Here is a 19,321-nt window from a genome sequence, read left to right on the forward strand (position 1 = left end):
CCCTCCAGGCACTTTGAGCTGGGAATCAGGAACCTCAGGAGTAGGCTTACCAGCTATGGACTTTGGACAGGTCACCACCTAGTGTGCGTGCCTCAGTTTCCTCACAAGTAAGCTGTGCATGTTGAACCACGCTACCCCTTACAGTAACTCCCTTTCTAAGTGAAGAATCGGGTGGACCCACGAACGCGCTGGTTCTTGAATAATATAAGGAGTAGATGGGAGGAGGCGGGTGGGCCCAACAGGGCACAGAATCCAGGGCAGTTAGGTTCAGAGTTCGTGTCAAAGCTGATTCACCGCCACTGTGGGGCCGTGCTCCTCCACCCAGGAGTCCTCGGGGCTTGCTCTGAGAGGACTTGGCCAGGCGCTGCAGGCTGAGGCTTTGCCGGGTGGCCCCGCCTCTCTCTTCAGCTCCCCCGTGGAGGCAGGAAGGGTTAGAAGTCAAAAAGTCTGTCCAACTGGAAGGGCTGGAGAGGAAAGTTTAAGGGGCTGGAGGAGGCGGGAACGGCTTCCCAGAGCTAGGAGCTGCGTAGGGAGCTAGAGAGCCAAGGCCAGATGAAGACCCAGAGGTCTGGAGGGGCGGCTGACCTCTCCCCCGAGGCTTCGGCCGACAGGGGGCGCTGTGACCTCCTCCGCGCCCTGCTAGCTGGATTCCTAGCTGCTTTCCGCTGCTGTAGTGTAATGCGCGCTTGTCTTTCCCCTCCACGGTGCTCAGGTGCCCGCTGGTCCCGCGGGGCACCGCCGTCTCCCCTTCCTCTTAGGGGTCCCGGGTTCAGCCCCTTGCCTGGACCAAACTGGGCAGGCGCTTAGTTTGTGGAATGAATGGATGAAGGAACGAATGAATGAAAATGAACGAACGAATGAATGAAAAGGATTCGTCCCACAGAGCTCCGCGTCTCCGCGCGCCCCCGACATGTGGATGCCAAAGGTGCCGGGGGTCGGATGCGACGCCCGCGCCCTGCTGAAGTGGGGGCGGCGGGGACCTTCTGGCCAGCTGGCTGCAGGGCGGGAACTGCCCAAACGCAGTTCCCAGCTTCACCCGGTTTCCGCGGCGCCCCTGCTCATTCGGGGCTGCCTTACTCCCGGGTCTCCAACAGCCTCGCTCTCGTAGATTCACCCGGGCTCCGCCAGACCCCCCACACTCCCTGGACTCCCCAGGTCCCCACCTCTAGCCAGGCGGGAGGCGGGAGACTGCCACCTCTCCCGCCCCCGCCGGCCACCCGCCCCCCTTCCCCCCCCCCCCCCCCGCCTCCATCCCAGGCTGCGGCGGCCGCCACCGCTGCCAGCGCGTCCCGCCGACTGCCGCAAACCTGGGCTCAGGGAAAGGGGGTCAGCGCGGCGAGGGCGCGGGGAGCAGGTCCGGGAGGGGAGGAGAGGGGAGGGCGCGGAGGAGGCGAGGGGGGAGCGCGCCGAGGGGCGAGGCGCGGAGGAGGGACCGAAGGGGAGGGGAGAGGCGGGGGAGAGAGAGGGGAGGGGACACTAGGCGAGGGGGCGGGGAGCCGAGGCGGGGAGCTGCGCGGACCGAAGGGGAGGCGGCGGGGACGCCGGGCGGCTGCGGGTCCGGCTGAGTCGGGAAGCGGCGGCCGGACCAGCCCGGGCCGGGGAGAGCGGGAGCCCGCGGGGCCGGGCTGGGCTGCGGGGCCGGGGAGCGCGGAGCCGGGCACCTCGGCGCCGGGCAGCGACACGGGAACCCGGCCGCCCAGCCCGCGCCGCCACAGCCCTCAACCGCCGGCCGGCCCCTCTGGGATGTCCCAGGGACCCAGGCGTCCGGGACGGTGACCGAGCGAGCCCGAGGATGGGACGGCGCCCGCAGCTCCGGCTCGTCAAGGTAAGAGCGAGCGGGTCAGCCCTGGAGAGCGGGCGTCCCCAGCCCCCGGACCGGCGCGGGGCGCGGGTGGGCTGTAGGTGTGATGGGGGTCACCGGGGAGGGCTGTGCACACACAGGTCCCTCTCGCTGGACCTCTGGAGCCGGCGTGGCGGGGGCGGGGAGGACTCCAGTGATAAAAGACATCATTGTGGCGAAGCTGCGGGGCTGTTGGCGGAGGAGGGGGTCCGCCCACCCGGGCAACCAGCTCTGTGCGGAGAATCGCTTTAGGCTCTGGGAGTGAAACTTGGTTCCATCTCCCACCCTCCCATTCAGACCCCGACCCCGGGTCGGGAGGCTCCGGAGATGGGTTCCTCGCGGACCCCAGCACGCTCTCAGCAGCCCCCCCCCCCATCTCCGCACGCCCCCGCCCTGGTTCTTGGGAGCTCCTTCCTGCCCCTTCCCCTGCTCGTTAAGCTGCGAGTCTGGGGAGATAAATGTCCCCCGTGTCTCCCGGCCTTTGATCAATATCGCAGTCTCCGGGGAGGAGACGGTGCATCCGGCTGCGGTTACAGTTGCTGCGCGGCGGCGGGCCGGCGGGAGCACCGCGCTCGCTCCGCGAGCCTTTGCACTCGGGGTCCCTGCGCCGTGCGGCTGGCGGCTCCTGCTTCTCCCGCTCCGGCCCTGGCGATGCGATTCCGGCGCCCGGAGTTTAGAAAAGTCGTCCGATCGCATGACCAGCGTTTGCCGGCTCAAGTTCGGGGGCGACGGGGCTGCCCGAGGGCGGCGTAGGCCGGGGAAAGGCTGGGGGTGTCGTCAGGCCGGCCCGCGGGTAGTGACAGCCGCCACTTCAGTGCCCAGGGCTTCCCGAAGCGGTTCGGCTCGCCGGGTGTAGGCGCGTAAGCAGCCGCCGGAGGGAGAGGTGGGTGGGCCTCGGCACCGCTGCCGGGGAGCCCAGCTCTCGCCGGAGGATCCCGACTCCGCAGGGTCCGTGTGGACCGCCTGGGCTACAAATGCAGACACCACCAGCTTGACTGGGTTCAGAGCATTTAAAAGCGATTACATTGAAAAGAATTGAATGGATTTGGGGGAGGGGTGCGGGTTGACTGAATTTCAGTTTTCTAGCAGTAATTAAACCAACTCTAGGTAACCAGCTCCCAAGTGGTTCCAGTTCAGCCAAATTCTTTAAATGTAACAGCGGCCAGGGCAGAGACGTTACCAGTTACCGAAGCTTCTTCTCCATCCTCTCCCTCCCCTCCCAAATATTTATAAGTTGTTTTTAAAAACTGCTGAGGGTCGGGCTGCTTGAACCCATGTCCCCTCCTCCACCCATTAACTGAGGACCAGCGGTGAACCCAGAGATTATTTTCTGGGTGATCAAGACTGGGGGAGGAAGGTAGAAAGAAAAACACCCAGAGAGGTTGAATAGATGGCATCGAATGGGAATATTTTCCGAAAGGCTAGTGTGTACCCAACCTTGCTCTGAATTCACAAATCATTAAACTGAATTGGATCTTTTAAATGGATTCAGAGAACTGAACTGTAGGTTTGGGGTTTTTTGTGTAGTTTTTGTGTTGCTTTGTTTTTTAAGTTTACGTGGTAATAGCCGAATGTTCTTTCTCCGGCCTTTCTTAGAATCCTGTGTAATTCTCTGCTTAGAATTGTCACGTTTTCCTAAAAGAACAATTTTTTTTTCTGTTGTTATGTGTGTGTTTTTCTTACTAGATGGTGAGATGTGTATGCCCTTTATGTCTGGCCTAATGAACGCAGTAGGTGTTCAATAAATACCGAATGAGGGAGAGGCAGTGAATGAATGGCCAGCTAATGCTCATTTCAGTCAAATAATTACTTGTTCCTTCTATTTATGTAGCACGTACAACTTGCCGGACATTGTTCTACCTGCTTTGCAAATATTTAGTTACTTAGTCTGCTTAACAGCCCTGGGAAGTAGGGATTATTACTGAGGCACAGAGAGGCTCAGTAGCTTGTTCAAGGTCACACAGCCAGTGAGCGGTGGAACAAAAACTCAAACCTAGGCACTGTTGTTCTAAGGGTTTGTTTTGTTAGCTTTTATCAGCAAATGTTCTAAGCCACTTAAATCTCATCCTAGACCTCTGCCGGATGAGAACCCAGATAGTTCTGTCAGTCTGTAATTATTATATTTTTATTGTTGCTATTTTTTTAAGCAGGCTCCATGCCCAACATGGGGCTAGAATGCACGATCTGGAGATTAAGAGTCGCATGCTCTGGGGGCCTGGGTGGCTCAGTCAGTTGAGTGTCCGACTTCAGCTCAGGTCATGATCTCATGGTTCGTGAGTTCGAGCCCCGCGTCGGGCTCTGTGCTGACGCCTCAGAGCCTGGAGCCTGGAGCCTGCTTGGGATTCTGTGTCTCCCTCTTTCTCTGCCCCTCCCCCACTCATGCTCTGTCTCTGTCTCAAAAATAAATAAACATTAAAAAAAAAAAAAGAGTCGCATGCTCTACCGACTGAGCCAGTTAGGTGCCCCTAGTTCTGTCAGTTTGAATTTAGGGGAATTCATCCAGAATCCAGTTTGGTCCCCAACAAGTCAGCCAGTGTTGGGAAAGGACCACTCTGGGACCCTTATTGTGGGCTGAGCACTGCCCTGGCTACAGAGAGCTGGGGGGAGAGTGTGTGGGGAGAGTGTGTGCGGGTGAATGTGTGTGGATGCAAAGGAGGGGACAGGTGAAATATTGTCTCTGCCCCCAGGGGAGAGGGGGATCGAGCACCTCTGGGTTACCCGCCCACCAGCTGCAGGTCCTTGCAGGGAGACCCAAGTGTGGCTCCAAGAGCTGGGCTCCGGGAGTGTGAGGGTGAGTTCTTCTTATGTTTTAATGTTTATTTATTTTGGGGAGAGAGAGGAAGGAGAAGGGGCAGTGAGAGGAGGACAGAGGATCCGAAGAGGGTTCTGTGCTGACACCACGGAGCCCGATGCAGGGCTCGAACCCGTAAACCGCAAGATCATGACCTGAGCCGAAGTCAGAGGCTCTACTCACCGAGCCACCCAGGGGCCTCCTCAAAGAGAGTGAGTTCTGAAAAGGCTGCTGGTTTTATTGCTACTGTTCTTGTCTTAAGAGCAATCTCACAACGCAAGACAAAGTCTGGAAACCAGAAGGGACAATTATTACCCCCTCGCCCTCCTAACACAGCTACTGCTATCATTTTTGGGATAATCCCTGTAGGCCCTTTCTCAAGTGCAGGTTTGGGCACCGCTGTGGCCATCGGGCACACCCCGTCACTTACTGTGTCACAGCCCAAGTCTGGCCCATCCTACTCTGGAGCCTCCAGAGGGAGCTTGTCAACATCTGCCTACCGCTTGTGAGTGGATATACCTTGGATCCCTATACTGGCGCACATTCGGATCGTTTCCAAATTCTTTCTTTGACAGATAATCTGGAGCCAGTTTTTGAGGGAAGCATTGGCAGAAGGGCAAACAAGTGAGCCCAGGGCGGGGCCACAGGCTGCCTTGCTGGGTGGGGACAATTGGGCTGGCCACAAACGAGGTGCAAAGGAGGAGAGTGGAGCTGAAAGCCAGGCTAGGACATTTGGATTCGATACGAATCTCTAGGGAGGGGTCTGTCCAGTTCCCAAGGAGGATACAGACCCGTGGAAAAGCAGAGGCTGTGAGGATCAGCCCAAGTGGAAAATCCGTTTCTCACCCTCTCTGACATTTGCTCCTTGGACAGCGTCAGCAGCCAGCGGGGTTCAGCTGCACAGAAGGAGTTTGGAGGGTCCAAGGGACCCTTTGGCAGCATCCCCAGTGCCCATGACGCGTGCTGAACCCATAGACCCGAGCTCTGACCATGGTGTGGCCGGAAGGAAGGCGTTAGGCACAGGGGCTGGTCATGCAGCAGTTACGGGGTGGAAGGACCTTCAGCCTGGGATTTGGCAAATCTGACTTCGGTCTCAGTTGTGCCTCTAATCAGCTGTGTGACTTAAGGTAGGTCACCGTCCCTCTCGGAGCCGTGCTTTCCCTGTCTATAAACAGGGGTGTTGCACTCGATTCCCGGGTACCTTTCATGTCTCTGTGAAAGATCTGTGTCCAAACACTCCTTAGGGCCATGACCTTACATGGGAAAAGTGGGGTGCAGCAGAGTCAGTTCCCAGCTCTGTTCCTCCCCAGCTATGGGACCTTGGTACTTGGTATTTGGGCTCAGTACCCTGTCTAAACTTGAGTATCCATCCCCGGCTATGAAATGGAGGCAATACCTAACTCAGAAGGTTGAGGTGAGGGTGAGAGAGTTCCCGCATGGAAAGCACCCGGGGTAGCACCTGGTACAGAGTTTGTTTTCAGAAACAGGTGCAAGGATTGCTTGCATTTCAGATCAAATGGGATCATGCAGGAAAAGCAACTTGGAGGAAGAGCTCTTGGGCGTCGCTCAATACGTAGCATTTTTGCGTCTTTCCCTTTCCACAGCACTGAGCCTCCCAACCCGCCGGATAGAGTAGGCATTTCACAAATGTTTGTTGACGGGATGGATGGCGTTTTTGTTGCTCCTTCCGGTTTACCACTGCGCGATCACAGTGGACGCCTTGCTGTTCCCACGAGAGGCAGATGTCGTATCAAAACCACCCTAGCAGAAAAGCCATCTCTGATGCAGAAAAGAGTGGAACTGCCCCTGAAGGACACTATTTTAAAAGGGAAGGAACGAAGGAACGGAGGAAGGGAGACAGCTCGCAACACATAGCCAATAGAGCACCCCAGTGATTTAGAGGACCCGTTGAGAGTAGAGCCTTGGCTCGTGAAACTCTAACCCCTTTGCTGTGACCGGAGGCGAGCTGGCTGGCAGCAGGTGACCTGGAGCCTTTCTTGTGTCCTCCTCCTCTGTGCAGAGCGGGGTGGGGTGACCTCTCCCAGCTCTGACTCTCCCCTAACCAACGACGGCATCTACAAAAGGAAGCGTGAGTCCATTTTGGAGCTAAGGCCGAGTCTCCATTTTAGCTACAGGTTTACATTCAAAGAGTGAATTTGTTAATTACAAATGACCCCTGTCTGCTTAGATCCTCAGAGTCCCTTGGACCTAACATCACCCAGTCCTTTGTCAGTGATTGTCTTCAGGCTTGCTCTCGGTCAGCCCTCCCTCACTGCCCCCCAGTGTGGCAGCCAGCATCTTCTTTCACAGGTGGGAACATCCCGTGAAGCAGACGGGGGCTCCAGGCAAGTAAGGTCATCTCTCTGAACCCCAGTTTCTTCATCTGTAAAAAGGGAGAAAAGAGTACCCAGTTTATGGGATTAATCACCATGATTTCGTGAGATGTCAGGGGTGAAATTCAGCACAAATGTAGTGTCTGGCATATAGTAAGTGCTTAATAAGTATTCACGATAGTAGTCACTTAATAAATCTTGCCAAATTTTACTAATCCAAAGAGGACCATCAAAGGAGGGGTGAGGAAATGGGAGGTGGAGGAAGGAGTGCTTGGCGGTGGAGAATCTCCCCCTGCCCCAGAGTCCTTTTCGCAGTCCCCCGGGGAGAAGGGACGGGGTCACCTGCTGTCAGCTGAGGGCAAAGATCAAAGGACAGAGGCGCCTGAAATCGGCTCTCTGAACATCTGACATATGTGAAGGAATTTGATAATAAAAGTAGAGGCATGTGGGGAGGACAATACCAAATGATTAACTCACTGATGCAAACAATGATTTTGAAAACAACTAGCTGGAATCTATTAAGCCACAGATTATTAACCTTTGCAGAGTAAGTGGTGTCTACTTCGGCAAAATGGAGAGAAGACAGGTGGGGAGGACCGGAGGGAGGAAGCTTGGGGAGCGTGGACGAAAGTTTCCTTTCCTGTGAAATGGCCACGTTGAGATGCGTTTCTGGGAGACAGGTCCCGTGTCCACAGAGCTGCCGACTCAAAGGCTCAAGCCAGACGTGTTCTTTGGCAACTGTCCGTGCAGCAGCCGTGAAGCTGTTTCAGAGACAAATGAAGATATTGCGAGTGCCCTTCCTGCCCTATAAACACAGGCGATTTTATGATCCCACCTTGGCCCTGCTGCGCGCCCCCCCCCGCCCCCGCCGTGAGGTGCTTAGAGGAGAGCTTCGTGGGGTAGCCCCCCCTCCACCTTTCCATCGGTTCCCAACCTCCAGCCAATCTGGTGGTGAGCCAGGGCGCCTAGGTCAGAGTCCAGTACAGAAACTGGCCAGACTGGTCCAGCTGCTTCCATAGCTTTGTTCTAGGCTGTCAGACTACAATTTGGAGTGTTCAGAGGTGGTGGGGCTATCCTGAGGCACAGTGGGAGACTTAGGGGACCTTTGCGACAATGTTCTGCCCAGTGTGTTTGGCAGGTACCTGGAGGCGAGTGATGGGCTAGGGCAAAAGATGGCTGTGACATTTCATTTACGGCAGGGACTTTCTCCGCTTTGATCCGTATTTCCCCAGCCTCCTTGGCAGGGTGTGGGAAGGGCTCAGGGGTTTCCAGAGGTGCCAGCCCTGACACTGTGAGGATAGGGCCGGGTGGGGAGAGGAAGGGAGGCCAAGGATGCGGGGCTGGGCTATGCAGCCTGGAGGAGGCAGCTGGGTCCAGAAGGGGTTTGGCTACTCAGGGAGAGGGTCGAGGAGAAAGCTAAGGCACAGTCCTCTGGGGTCCAGGCCTCCTGCACGGGAGGCCCCCAATCCCACTCACAGAAGCAAAGACCCAGCAGGCCATGGGCCTGCTCAGGATGGACAATTGTATTATTACATAAGATGTGGGCATGCGGACAGACAGCGAGAGAGAGGCAGACAGAGAGACAGAAACTAAAGGTGATGCAGAGGTGAGTACCTCTTGAGCCAGAGGTGCTGGCTCAAGTTGGCACGAGAGAGAGAGAGAGAGAGAGAGAGAGAGAGAGAGATCAGGAACAGAAGGGCCTGGAGGACAGAGGAGGGAGAAAGAGAGAAGGAGAGGGAGAGAGAAAGAGGTGGTAGCATGAAAAAGGACCTGTGTGTCATTTTTGGAGGTTCTGGCTTTGTACTTTCTCCGTAGCGCCCAAGAGAATGTGTGCCCCTGCTTTGGAGGCCAGAGATAGCATTTCCCCTCTTCGTTTCTTCCAAGAATTACCACCCCACCCCATCGCTAGCCTTCCCGGGGAGCAGGGATGCTCTGAGGCTGAGGCTCGCTGTGTGGAGGCTGCGGATGAGTGTGCGCAGACAGGAGTGCTCCCCTCCCCCTCACCAGCTTCCCGCTGCCCCCCACCCCCCGCCCGCTCCCCGGCCCCTGGGCTGAGTTCTCCTCCCCAAGTTCAGAAGGAACACAGCCTGCTGCCTTTGTGGTCCCAACTGATTACACACGCAGTCTGTCTGTCTGTCTATCTTGAGCCACTTTTGCATCATTTGCAATAGCGTGCCCCCACCTGCTACCCCCTCAGATGGTCACACCCCGGCCTGTCTTCTCTAAGCGCAGTCAAACCCGTGAGGTGCGTGGCACCCACCAGCTCGAGGCCAGGGCCAGAGGACTGACTCCCAGAGGAGCAGCCGGGCACCCGGGGGCTGTGGGTTCAGCAGTGGACGGTCACTCTCCGTGGTCACCCTCTGGGCCACACGTGCCTGGCTGGGAGGCTGAGAGGCTGGCCCTTGGACAGAGGCCTGTGTCCTAGGCTTGGCCTGCGCCCCTGCTCTCCCCCCTCTTCCTGCCCTTTCTCTCCACTTCACCCCACTTCTCTTGGCCGGATGCCTCCGTGCCAGGGCTCACACCCATGACCCCATGGGGTCCTCCTGTCCCTCTCTAGAGGTGAAAGAATCAGACACTCCCAGCATCCATCGATCCTCTGTCCCTCCGACTCGGTCACAATGCCCCCTCCTCCCACCAGAATACTCATGTCTAACTGCCACTCTGCCTTTGGCCATGCTTCTGCCCCCCAGTCTCTGCACCGATCCTATGTGACACGTCTACCAAAGTCGTCTTGAACTATCCCTACCCCCTCTTCCAAGAAGCCCTCCAGTCGAAGTACATCTCTCACTGGTTGTTCCTGTGCTTCTGCTGGGTCTTCTCCTTCCTCTCTTGCATGGTGGGCTCTCAGACAACAGGGGCCCTCCTCCCACTGATGCTCCACACGTTCACTAGCCAGACCCCACGCGGACCCCTGGTCCCTCACATCCCCTGAGCCCCTGTTCCCGCCGTAGATTGGGAGCTGTCAGGGCCGGAGGAGTCTCTTAAATTAAAATAAAAACAAAGGTCTCCGGCACCTAGTCCAGTGCTCCACGCACACACGGCGCATCGTGGATGTGGAATTTAGGGGAGGGGTCTCCCTGATCCTGCTTCCTGCCGCACGAGTGTCTGTGCTCTCAGAGGTGCTGTAGCGACAGGAGACACAGAAATGACAAGCTAGACAGATTCCTCTGCTTCTGCGTGTGGATTTGTGACTCAATGGCTTATCCAGCCCTACGCTGTCAGTGCCACTTAGTAACATTGAGCAATTCCGGCCCTGCCCGGTGTCCCACCCCGGTCCCCATAGCACTGGGGGCATCTGTCCACATGAGAAAGCAAGGGCATCACTTTGCATCATGAGGGTTCTGGGCAGGGTCAGTGGGAGACATTGCTAGAGGGAGATCTGGGGCTGGGCTGAGGACCAAGGTGCAAGAAACTTCTCGGAACCTGGGGTCTTCATTTTTTTTTTTTTTAATATTTATTTACTTTTGAGAGAGAGACAGAGTGTGAGCAGGGGAGGTGCAGAGAGAGAAGGAGACACAGAATCCGAAGCAGGCTCCAGGCTCTGAGCTGTCAGCACACAGCCCAATGAGGGGGCTCAAACCCATGAGCCGCGAGATCATGACCTGAGCAGAAGTCCGACGTTTAACCAACTTGAGCCACCCAGGCACCCCCTGCGGTCTTCAGACAGCAGGGCACTTAGGTCCTCAAGCCGGGGCTGGGGAGGAGGCGTGGTGGCGGCCCAGGGCTCCCTCCACATCCCTGCCCTGGTTCTGCTGGTAACGAGGCAGGAACAGCCAGGCAAGACAGACGTGGGCAGAGGACTCGGGAGGAAGGTAGTGGGTCCGTTCTTGGCTCCCTCCAGGGGATCCCGTCTCTCAGTCCAGATCCTAACCCCTCCATTCCCTATGGGTGGGGGGCAATCTTTGGTGTTATTCCCTCCAGTTTGCCGGGCCCCGAGAGCCGTGCCACAATGGCTGCAGCCAGGCTGTGAAACGCGGGGCACACGCACACCCCCGAGAGGCGGCACTGACCCTAACGCTGAGGCGGTAGGTGCCCACCAGGTGCCACCTCCTGGGCAAGTCACGCCACCTCGCCAGGCTTGGTCCTCATCTGGACCATGAGCGAAAATGAGAGGAAACGCCTCTGTGCTGAGGGGCCCGTCCCCAACCAGACTCCCTGGGTGAGACCCCCCCCACCCCCACTTCTCCCGGGAAGGCCCCTCACCCCAGCCTCTGCTGCCCTGGATGCTGGCCCCAACCACGGAGCCTCCTCCAGGGGGCCTCCGGGATAAGCCGGCCTCCATCAGCTCTCCTCCAGCTAAGGCAGGGCTTCTCAAACGGGCTCCAGGGAAGGACCACGTGGATTTTTCCAGTCTGTGGCGGACTGGCACCTGGTCGTCCTGCAAGTGATGACCGTGCGGCCTGCACCACCCGACTGCCCTGGAGAGGTGGACATCAGAGCTGGTCTAACCCTGTGGTTCAAGGAGATCAGTCTTGTGACAGGCAGGGATATCACAGCAAGGACAATTCACATCGGGGTTCCCAAATGCTTACTCTCGGGGATAGTCTGCAGCTAGGCACCCATGCGGACCACCGTTTGAGTAGCACTGGTCTCAAGGCCTCCCCTGGAGCCAGAATTTATGGCCTGGAATCCCTGGTTCGCTTTTCATGGGAGCCTGGCGGCCGGCCGGCCTTGCTCCGCACCTGTGCGCCTCCTGCCGTCAGGACTCAGCGACAGGGCCAGAGCGGCTCTTTCGGGGGCAGCAGTGGCTGGGGGCCCGAGGCAGCAAGAGCTCGTGGCCAGGAGGGCAGAATCCTTCCGCTTCCTCGGAGCCCTTACCCCTGGCAATTCTGTGCGGGCCCCTTCCTCCTCCTGGTTTTCACTCATCAAGCTGCACCTTGTCACTAAGGTCGGGGGAAGACTCATGACCTTGAGTGGTCGCAGTGCTCTGGGGAGACAAGGGACGTCCTTCCTCTGTGGTGGGCTCACCCCAGTGCTCACAGAAATCAGCCCCACGTTGGCTCTAGGCCTTGGCCCCGGGTTGCCCAAGATAAGGGAGCCTGAAGTCTCCCTTGCTCCAGGGCCCGGCTCTGCCTCCTGCCTCCGAGATGCCGGCCCTGGGGACAGGCTGCTCCAGAGCCCAGGCTGGGCCAGCCCGGCCTGCCTATTTGGGGGAAGAGGCGGCCACACGATGCCGTCCCTGGGCGGCTCACTTCCCTGCATTGGCTGCACCGCGGGCAGGCACTTCCTGCTTCGGCTTTGCACCTCCCATGCATACCCCCGCCTGGAGAAGCCGACTGGGCGGCACGAGCAGGGAGGTGAGGGACCTCCTGTCTGCCCAGCTGGCCAGGCACCCCCATTCCCGAAGGACCCCGGCCTCCAGCCTGAGGCCAGGAGTTTCATAAATGACTGGTCCAAGGTCCCCCACGGGGCATTTGCTGGATGGAGTGAGATCAAGGCCTCTTTTTGTCTTACAGACCTGCCTCCCTTGTTCTCCCATTCTTCCCAGGGACCCCTCCCCACACCCCCCCCCACCACCTGCTTTCCCCCCCGCTCCCAGCTTCCATGATGGGCTGGCAGGTGCATGTTTTCAGATCCGGGAGGACGCTGCAAAACCCTCCATCCCCCGGTTTCCAAACCTCGGCACTGTTGACATTTGGGGCCAGGCCATTCTTTGCCGTGGGGGCTGCCCCCCTGCATTTGAGGGTATAGAGCAGCCTCCCCAGCCTCCAGCCACTAAGCGCCAACAGCACTCCTCCAGCTGTGGCCACCGAAAACGTCTACAGACATGTTTCGTGGGGGACAAACATTGCCCCCAGCTGAGAACCACTGGGTTAGTTCAGTTACCCTCACTTCTGGTGAATCACTTGGTGAGCATTAAATAATAGACTCCTGAGTTTCCCCTCAGATCTGCTGAAGCTGACTTCCTGGGGTGAAGCCTGAGACACAGAATTTTCTACCTCCCAGATGCCAAGGGCTGTCTGGAAACCTCGGATTTCATCTAATTCGCTCCTTTTACAGGCAAAGAAACAGACGGGGCCATTTTCTATCTCATGGATGAGTATATAGTTATTCCTAATCGCTGCCGTAAATGACCCTGCTCGATGGGGTTCGGTGGTCAAGGAGCCCCTTGAAACCAGCCCCTCACGGCCTTAGAAGGCAGCTGCTTCTCCAGAAAACCCAGCCTCAAAACCTTTAGCCGTTTTCTAATAGGACCTGATTTCCACACGTCAGACGATTTCACTCTGCCTTCCCGGCCCTCTTCACGTCCCTTTTAAGACGCGGCTTCTCGAAGGATATCCCTTTTCTGCCGACCCCGAAATCCTCCGTGCTATACTCTTGTCGCAGAGCAGGCTGAGCCGAGGAGGACACAGCAGGTAGTGACACCTGTGTTGCCGGTGACTTCACACACTGTCCCCAGCAGCTCAGCTCCGTCTCCCAGAGGAGCCGCTGCCTCTCCCACGCCCTCAGGGGTGGTTTCCCAGTGTCTGGGAGCCACTCACGGCTTCCAGGAGCAAGGGGCCGGATCAGAGCCCCATCCAGGTTCCACTTCTCTCTGAGAACCAAACTTAACCCTTCCTGAGTCCCCTGACAGCGTCTGACTGCCACTGCCAGCTCTTGGGAAGCCAGGCTGTGGCCCCGAAGCCAGAGATCAAGAGGCAAAGGAAACCTATACCTCTTCTTCTGGAGGATCTATGCTGGGGGGAGGGGTGGGGAGTAGGGAAGGAGGCAGGACGGCCAGGGAAACAGGCTGTCCTGGCCAGGGGTCCAATCCTGGCATGGAACACGGCTCCTATCCCAGGCCCTCCGCTCACTGTGGTAAACAACCTTGAGCAAGTTACCAACTGTGCACGCATCAGTTTGTCATCCGGGCAGTGGGAAGAGAATAAAGTCTCCACCTCTTGGGGTCCAGAAGGATTAAAAGAGAAAAATGAGAGTCTGGCACCGTGCAAGCCTTCAGTAAAAGCTAGAATTTAGAGGAAAGGAAGAAGGAAGAAAGGGAGTAGGGAGGGAGATGGAAGGAGGGAAGGAAGGAAGAAGGGAAGGAAGGAAGGAAGGAAGGAAGGAAGGAAAGAAGGAGGGAAGGAAGGGAAATGGAGACTCGTGAAGACTAAGAGAGCTGGGGAGGTTGAGACCAGGACAGAGAGGGGACGGTGGGTGGGAGGGGGCCGGGAGGATGAGAGGCATGAGCTGTGGGAAAATACTACTGAGTGGATCTAAGGGGGAACCGGACCAAGAGAGGGTGAGAACGAAGGCGGAAGCAGCAGGAAAGGAGAGCAGACCGGGATGGGACCGGTGCCATGTTCCGGGCACCGCCGCCCCCCACCTCCCTTCCCTGTGCCCAGCGAATCCCCACCACACACGTTCACAGGTGGCTGCTGGCGGCTAGGAACAGAGCACCGGTGGAAAGTGGGTGCGCCTGCCCTGGGTGGCCCCGGGGGACCAGTCCAGGAACTTCCGGACAGGAGGGCCAAGTCAGGAAGGAAGCCACTTGCACCAAGTCAATAATGGTTCTCGTAACGGATCGTTAACGGCTTACCATGTGTTCGGCCCCAGGCTGTTTTAAATGCACCCTGTTGTTGAATCTCTTCAAGGGCTTTAGGGTGCAACTATTTCATCCTTATTAGCCCCATTCATAGATGGGGAAACTGAGGCTCAGAGAAGTTAAGTCACCCAAGGTCACACAGGAAGGAAGGGGCAGATAAAAGATTCCCATGTGGAATTTTCTGGCGCTGGAGTTGGAGATCTGATTTCTACTCTCCCGTATGTCCTGAAGGCAGAGCATATTCGGACCTGGAAAGGAATGTAGGGAACACACTGCCCTCCTCATTTGACAGATGAGGAAACCGAGGCAGGAAAGGGGGCAGGGGAATGACTTGTCCATGGAACAAGTCCGCCAGAGTCAGAACAGGATCTCAGCCCTGCACTGCCTACCCCCAAATGTTTTTGCCTTCAGAGCACCCCTCTAAGGAACTAAGAGCTAAGCGTCCAAGAGAGAGCTCCTCGCAGCGAGAGGAAAAGAGATGCTGGCGAACGGGAAATAGGAAATGTCCTGGTGGGGACAATTACAGGACCTTGTGGTCAAAGGAGACAGAGAGTAAAAACCCGCCTGTTCATTCATTCAGTCAGTCATTTATTCGTTCAATGCATAGTGGGACCTACTCTGTGCCAGGCCCCCCCCGTGGGTACAAAGTCAGCCAAACAGAGACCCTGCCCTTGGGGTGCTTATAATCCAATGGCCAGTATACCTGGAATCTTTGGAAGGGTCTGTGTACATCCAGAGCTGGGGTCTTGTAGGTCCTTGCTGCCCCTGGGGTGGGTGAAGCAGGCGCCCAGTGCTTTCGGCTGTGCTGAGAGAAGCAGCAAGGGGAGGGGGCAGGGCATACCTTGAGCCCAGGACCCCAGGGAGAAGGCGTGGGGGCGAGGAACACCCCAGAAATCCCCCCTCCCTGATCTGTAGGCAGGAGATTTTCCTTTCCATTTTTTCCTCTCTGCACAACAGCAATTTCAGTTAATTAAATGTAACAATAAATTATTTCTCGTCTGCCTAAAATAATCTTTCCCAACCCACCCACTTTTGGGGAAACACACGGGCTCTTTGCCTTGAGGTGGGGACAGGCTGTGGCTGTTACAAAAAGAGGCTGTCGTGGGAGGACCTGGCCGGGGCAGGATGGGGAGCGGAGGCTGCTGAGGGGGCAAAGGCCCTGGGCAGTCACGAGGGCCGAGAAAGGGCACGTGGCCTCACTGTCCTTTGTTCCAAGTCTATTTTTACCCCGGCTGGTGTCCAGAGCACCTCTGCGTGGATCAGAACATGCACCCCGGAGGGTCTCAGTTCTGCTCGTGCACAGCCTGCAATTCTAGCCCCCGGTGACCCCTCTGTTCGGCACCTCTGTGCAGGGCGGAAACCACAATTGCACGTGGGCCCTGCCTCTCCCCACCACCATCACTCTGTGTCTATAGATCTCTGCCCTGTAGGCACAGACCTACCTCTGAAGAGTTGCCTGGGCATATGTTTTGCTTCTACAAACCAGATCCCAGTTTTTAAATGCAACAGGGGAGCTAGCTTTTTAAAGGAATCCTGATTTATGACCTTCCTCTTTTTCACATTTAGATTTTCTTCTCTCGGCTTTACTTAAAACAGGCAGCACCTTGCAAACCAGGTACCTGATAAGAGGCTAATATCTAAAAAAAGATAAAGAATGTGTCCAACTCACTAGCAAAAAAAACAAACAAAAAAAACCCACAAAAAACCAAAGAACAAAAAACAAAACAAAACAAAACAAACACAAATAATCCAATTAAAAATGGACAAAGGACCTGAATAGGCATTTTTCCAAAGAAGGTATTGAAATCGCCAGCAGGTGCATGAAAAGGTGCTCACTCATCATCAGGGAAATGCTAATCAAAACCACAGTGAGGTATCGCCTTCTAGAATAAGTACTATCAAAAAAGAAGTAACAACTATTGGCGAGGATGCAGAGGGCAAGGAACCTCCATACACTGTCGCTGGGAATGTAAATTGGGTCCGCCGCTGTGGAAAACAGTATGGAGGTTCCTCAAAAAATTAAAAATAGAGCTTTTGTATGAGCCAAGAATTCCACTTTCTGGATGCATATCTAAAGGAAATGAAATCATTATCTCTAAGATCTGTGCCCCCCCCCCCATGCTCATGGCAGCATTATTTACAATAGTGGAGCCGTGGAAACAGCCTAAGTGTCCATTGAATGAATGGATAAAGACATTATCATCTATATATATAGAGAGAGAGAGGCTTGTGTTAGTTCAACTCTCTCGATAATCAAGGAAGATTCTGAGGCCCAGAGTGACCGAATTGTGGACTCGGTCCACGGACACACGCAGAGAACTTGAAGTTTCAGAAGTGATCTCTCTCTCTGTTTTCCCCAAGTGGCCCACCTCCCTGGGGTACAGGTAGGAAAGACCGCATGGCCTAGAGGCCCAGGTGACTCATCCAAAGTCACAAAATCAGTGGCAGGACTGGGCTCAGAACTCAGCAGAAGCAGGAGGGATCCTGTGGAGGGATCACTCTGGAATGTGGCTATGGCTTTGTCCCTGGCCCCTAAAAGAGGTTTTCCTGGGGGCCGTCCCAAGCCCAGCATGAGAGGTAGTCATGAGGGTGGCGGGGGGGGGGGGTGGGGGGGGAGGCAGGCCCTTCTCCTTGCTTTTCATGAACTCCTGGGTGGTGGGGGCAACCCCCCGCACCTCCAGGCCACCCCTCTTCTCCCTCCAGTGGCCCTTCCGGACCCTCCCTAAAAGGTTAATCACCCAATCATCCCATCAAAGGAAATTGCACTTTTGTGCCTTAAAGAGCGAATTGAGCTTCGGCAGCATAGTTATTTATGGTCTCTAATAAGCATTTCTGGGTGTGATTAACCTTTATGCCAGAGTCACACTGGGAATTGGGATGGCAGCTTCAATTCCAGCCACTGCGCTGGCCTGGGGGTGGGACACGGGCAGCAGCTGTCAGACTCCCACCCCCCACCCTCCCTCTCTGAGAGCCCCTGCACCCTTCCCTCTCCTCTGCCCGTCCCTTCTTTCCATGCCCTGCCCTGATCTGGGCCATCCGCCTTCCTCCGGCTACTATCCGCTTGAAAATCAGACCCAGGTGGCCTGCCCCCCGGATCCTAGCCCCCACCCAGCTGCTAAAAACAGCTCTAGGACCTTGCGTTCTACCATAAACCCCTATAAAACAGAGAGCATGAGACCTGCCCCGCATGCTTTCCTTGGAACAGTGCCCCTTCCTTGGGGCATTGTTCCAGTTCCCTTGGAACAGGGACCCACTGGGTCCTCGGACAGTCATGCTGTAAATCCAGCGGCAACGCACCCTTGGCCTTCTCAGATTTAATGTCCAAGGTTTGGCTCCTTGGTGAGTGGAGGAATTTGTCACTGAGGCACAGGTTTTATTTGGGGCCTTGGAGCTGCCGGGCTTCTGTACAGAAGCGAGGCATCACCTAGTGAGTGAGCCTAGCACTCCGCCAGCTTCAGGTTCCTGGTGCCATTTTTGGTTTTCTCTACCACCTGTTGGGAAGTAGTAAACCTCATAAAGTCCTAAACACTCGGCTTGTCAGAAATGGTTCTGAAAGGAGAGCCAGCAGCTAGAGTTAATGACCGAGGGGAGAAGCTAGCAGAGGGGCCCCAGAAAGTGGCGGTCCTAGGCCAAAATCACTTTTGGTCCCATTTGGTGGAGGGCTGGGCCTCTGATGTGACCTCACCCACCGTAAGCTCTGGCTATGTATTCTGGGTGGTAGACCTCCCTGAGCAGTGGAGGGAGCTCTGTGCCCTCCCTGGGAAAATGGGTCAAGACCCACAACACGGTGCATTTAATTACAGGGTTTCACACCTCCTCGTGTTGCTCGTGGACCCCAGATTAAGAACTCACAGCCTTAGGGGCACCTGGGTGCTCAGTCAGTTAAGCCTCCAACTCTCGATTGTGGCTCAGGTCATGATCTCGCGGCTTGTGGGTTCGAGCCCCGCGTCGGGTTCTGTGCTGACAGCTCAGAGCCTGGAGCCTGCTTCGGATTCTGGGTCTCCCTCTCTCTCTGCCCCTCCCCTGCTTGCACATGCTCTCTCTCTCTCTCAAAAAAAATAAATAAAAATAAATAAAAGTTAAGAAACAAAAGGGGCGCCTGGGTGGCTCAGTCGGTTGAGTGTCCGAGTTCGGCTCAGGTCATGATCTCGCAGTCTGTGAGTTCGAGCCCCGTGTCGGGCTCTGTGCTGACAGCTCAAAGCCTGGAGCCTCCTTTAGATTCTGCGCCTCCTTCTCTCTCTGCCCCCACCCCTCCACTCTCTGTCTCTGTCTCTGTCTCTCAAAAATAAAGAAACATTAAAAAAAAAAAGAAAAGAACTCTCAGCCTTGGAAGGAAACAAACAATATCCTGGAAATTCTGGGGGCCTGTTCCTCTCATGCAATAATTACTTGTGGATGGAGCTAGAAATCTGGTGAATGTTGAAGAGGAGATCAATGTGTGTGGGGGGGCAGGGAGAAATACACAGGAAAACTCTGGAAGTGTTCATGGAAGCGGATTGAGGAATGAGCCAGAAGCCTTTACAGACCCTTCCTCAGAGAAAAACGTGGCACAGGCACCGATTCTGTACAGAGCCGACCTTTCCCGAGAAGAGAGGGTGATTCAGGAATTTTAAGAAGCGTTTTTTTCTTTGCATGGTGCAAACCCTGTTGGTAGAAAATGCCTTTGGGAGCCATCACCTGCGAGGAAATGGAAGGACTGGGGTTACAGGCAGCCAGCCAAGGACAGGCTAGCCCTTTGTCCTTTGCACGGCATGTGGTCTGGTTTCGTGATGAATCTGGATTCGCTCTGCTCCTCCGTGAACCCTAGGACGTAAAGATGCCAAGCTAAGGCC

At 56.1% G+C, this 19,321-nt stretch overlaps 1 protein-coding gene across 3 annotated transcripts in view; it reads left to right on the forward strand.

The window, feature by feature from the left end:
* The first annotated feature begins 1,525 nt into the window (after positions 1 to 1,525).
* Positions 1,526 to 19,321, forward strand: part of CRHR1 (corticotropin releasing hormone receptor 1) — a 45,709-nt gene continuing 27,913 nt past the window's right edge. The window contains exon 1 of one of the 3 annotated variants that reach the window (XM_004001535.6): positions 1,526 to 1,825. In XM_004001535.6, the coding sequence (XP_004001584.3) occupies positions 1,793 to 1,825 (33 nt within the window). In that variant the 5' untranslated portion in view covers positions 1,526 to 1,792. The remainder of the gene's footprint in view (positions 1,826 to 19,321) is intronic. The other 2 variants (XM_019818029.3, XM_019818028.3) reach the window with 2 other exon arrangements.

This window comes from Felis catus, chromosome E1 (assembly GCF_018350175.1).
Source record: "Felis catus isolate Fca126 chromosome E1, F.catus_Fca126_mat1.0, whole genome shotgun sequence".
NCBI classification, from domain to species: domain Eukaryota; kingdom Metazoa; phylum Chordata; class Mammalia; order Carnivora; family Felidae; genus Felis; species Felis catus.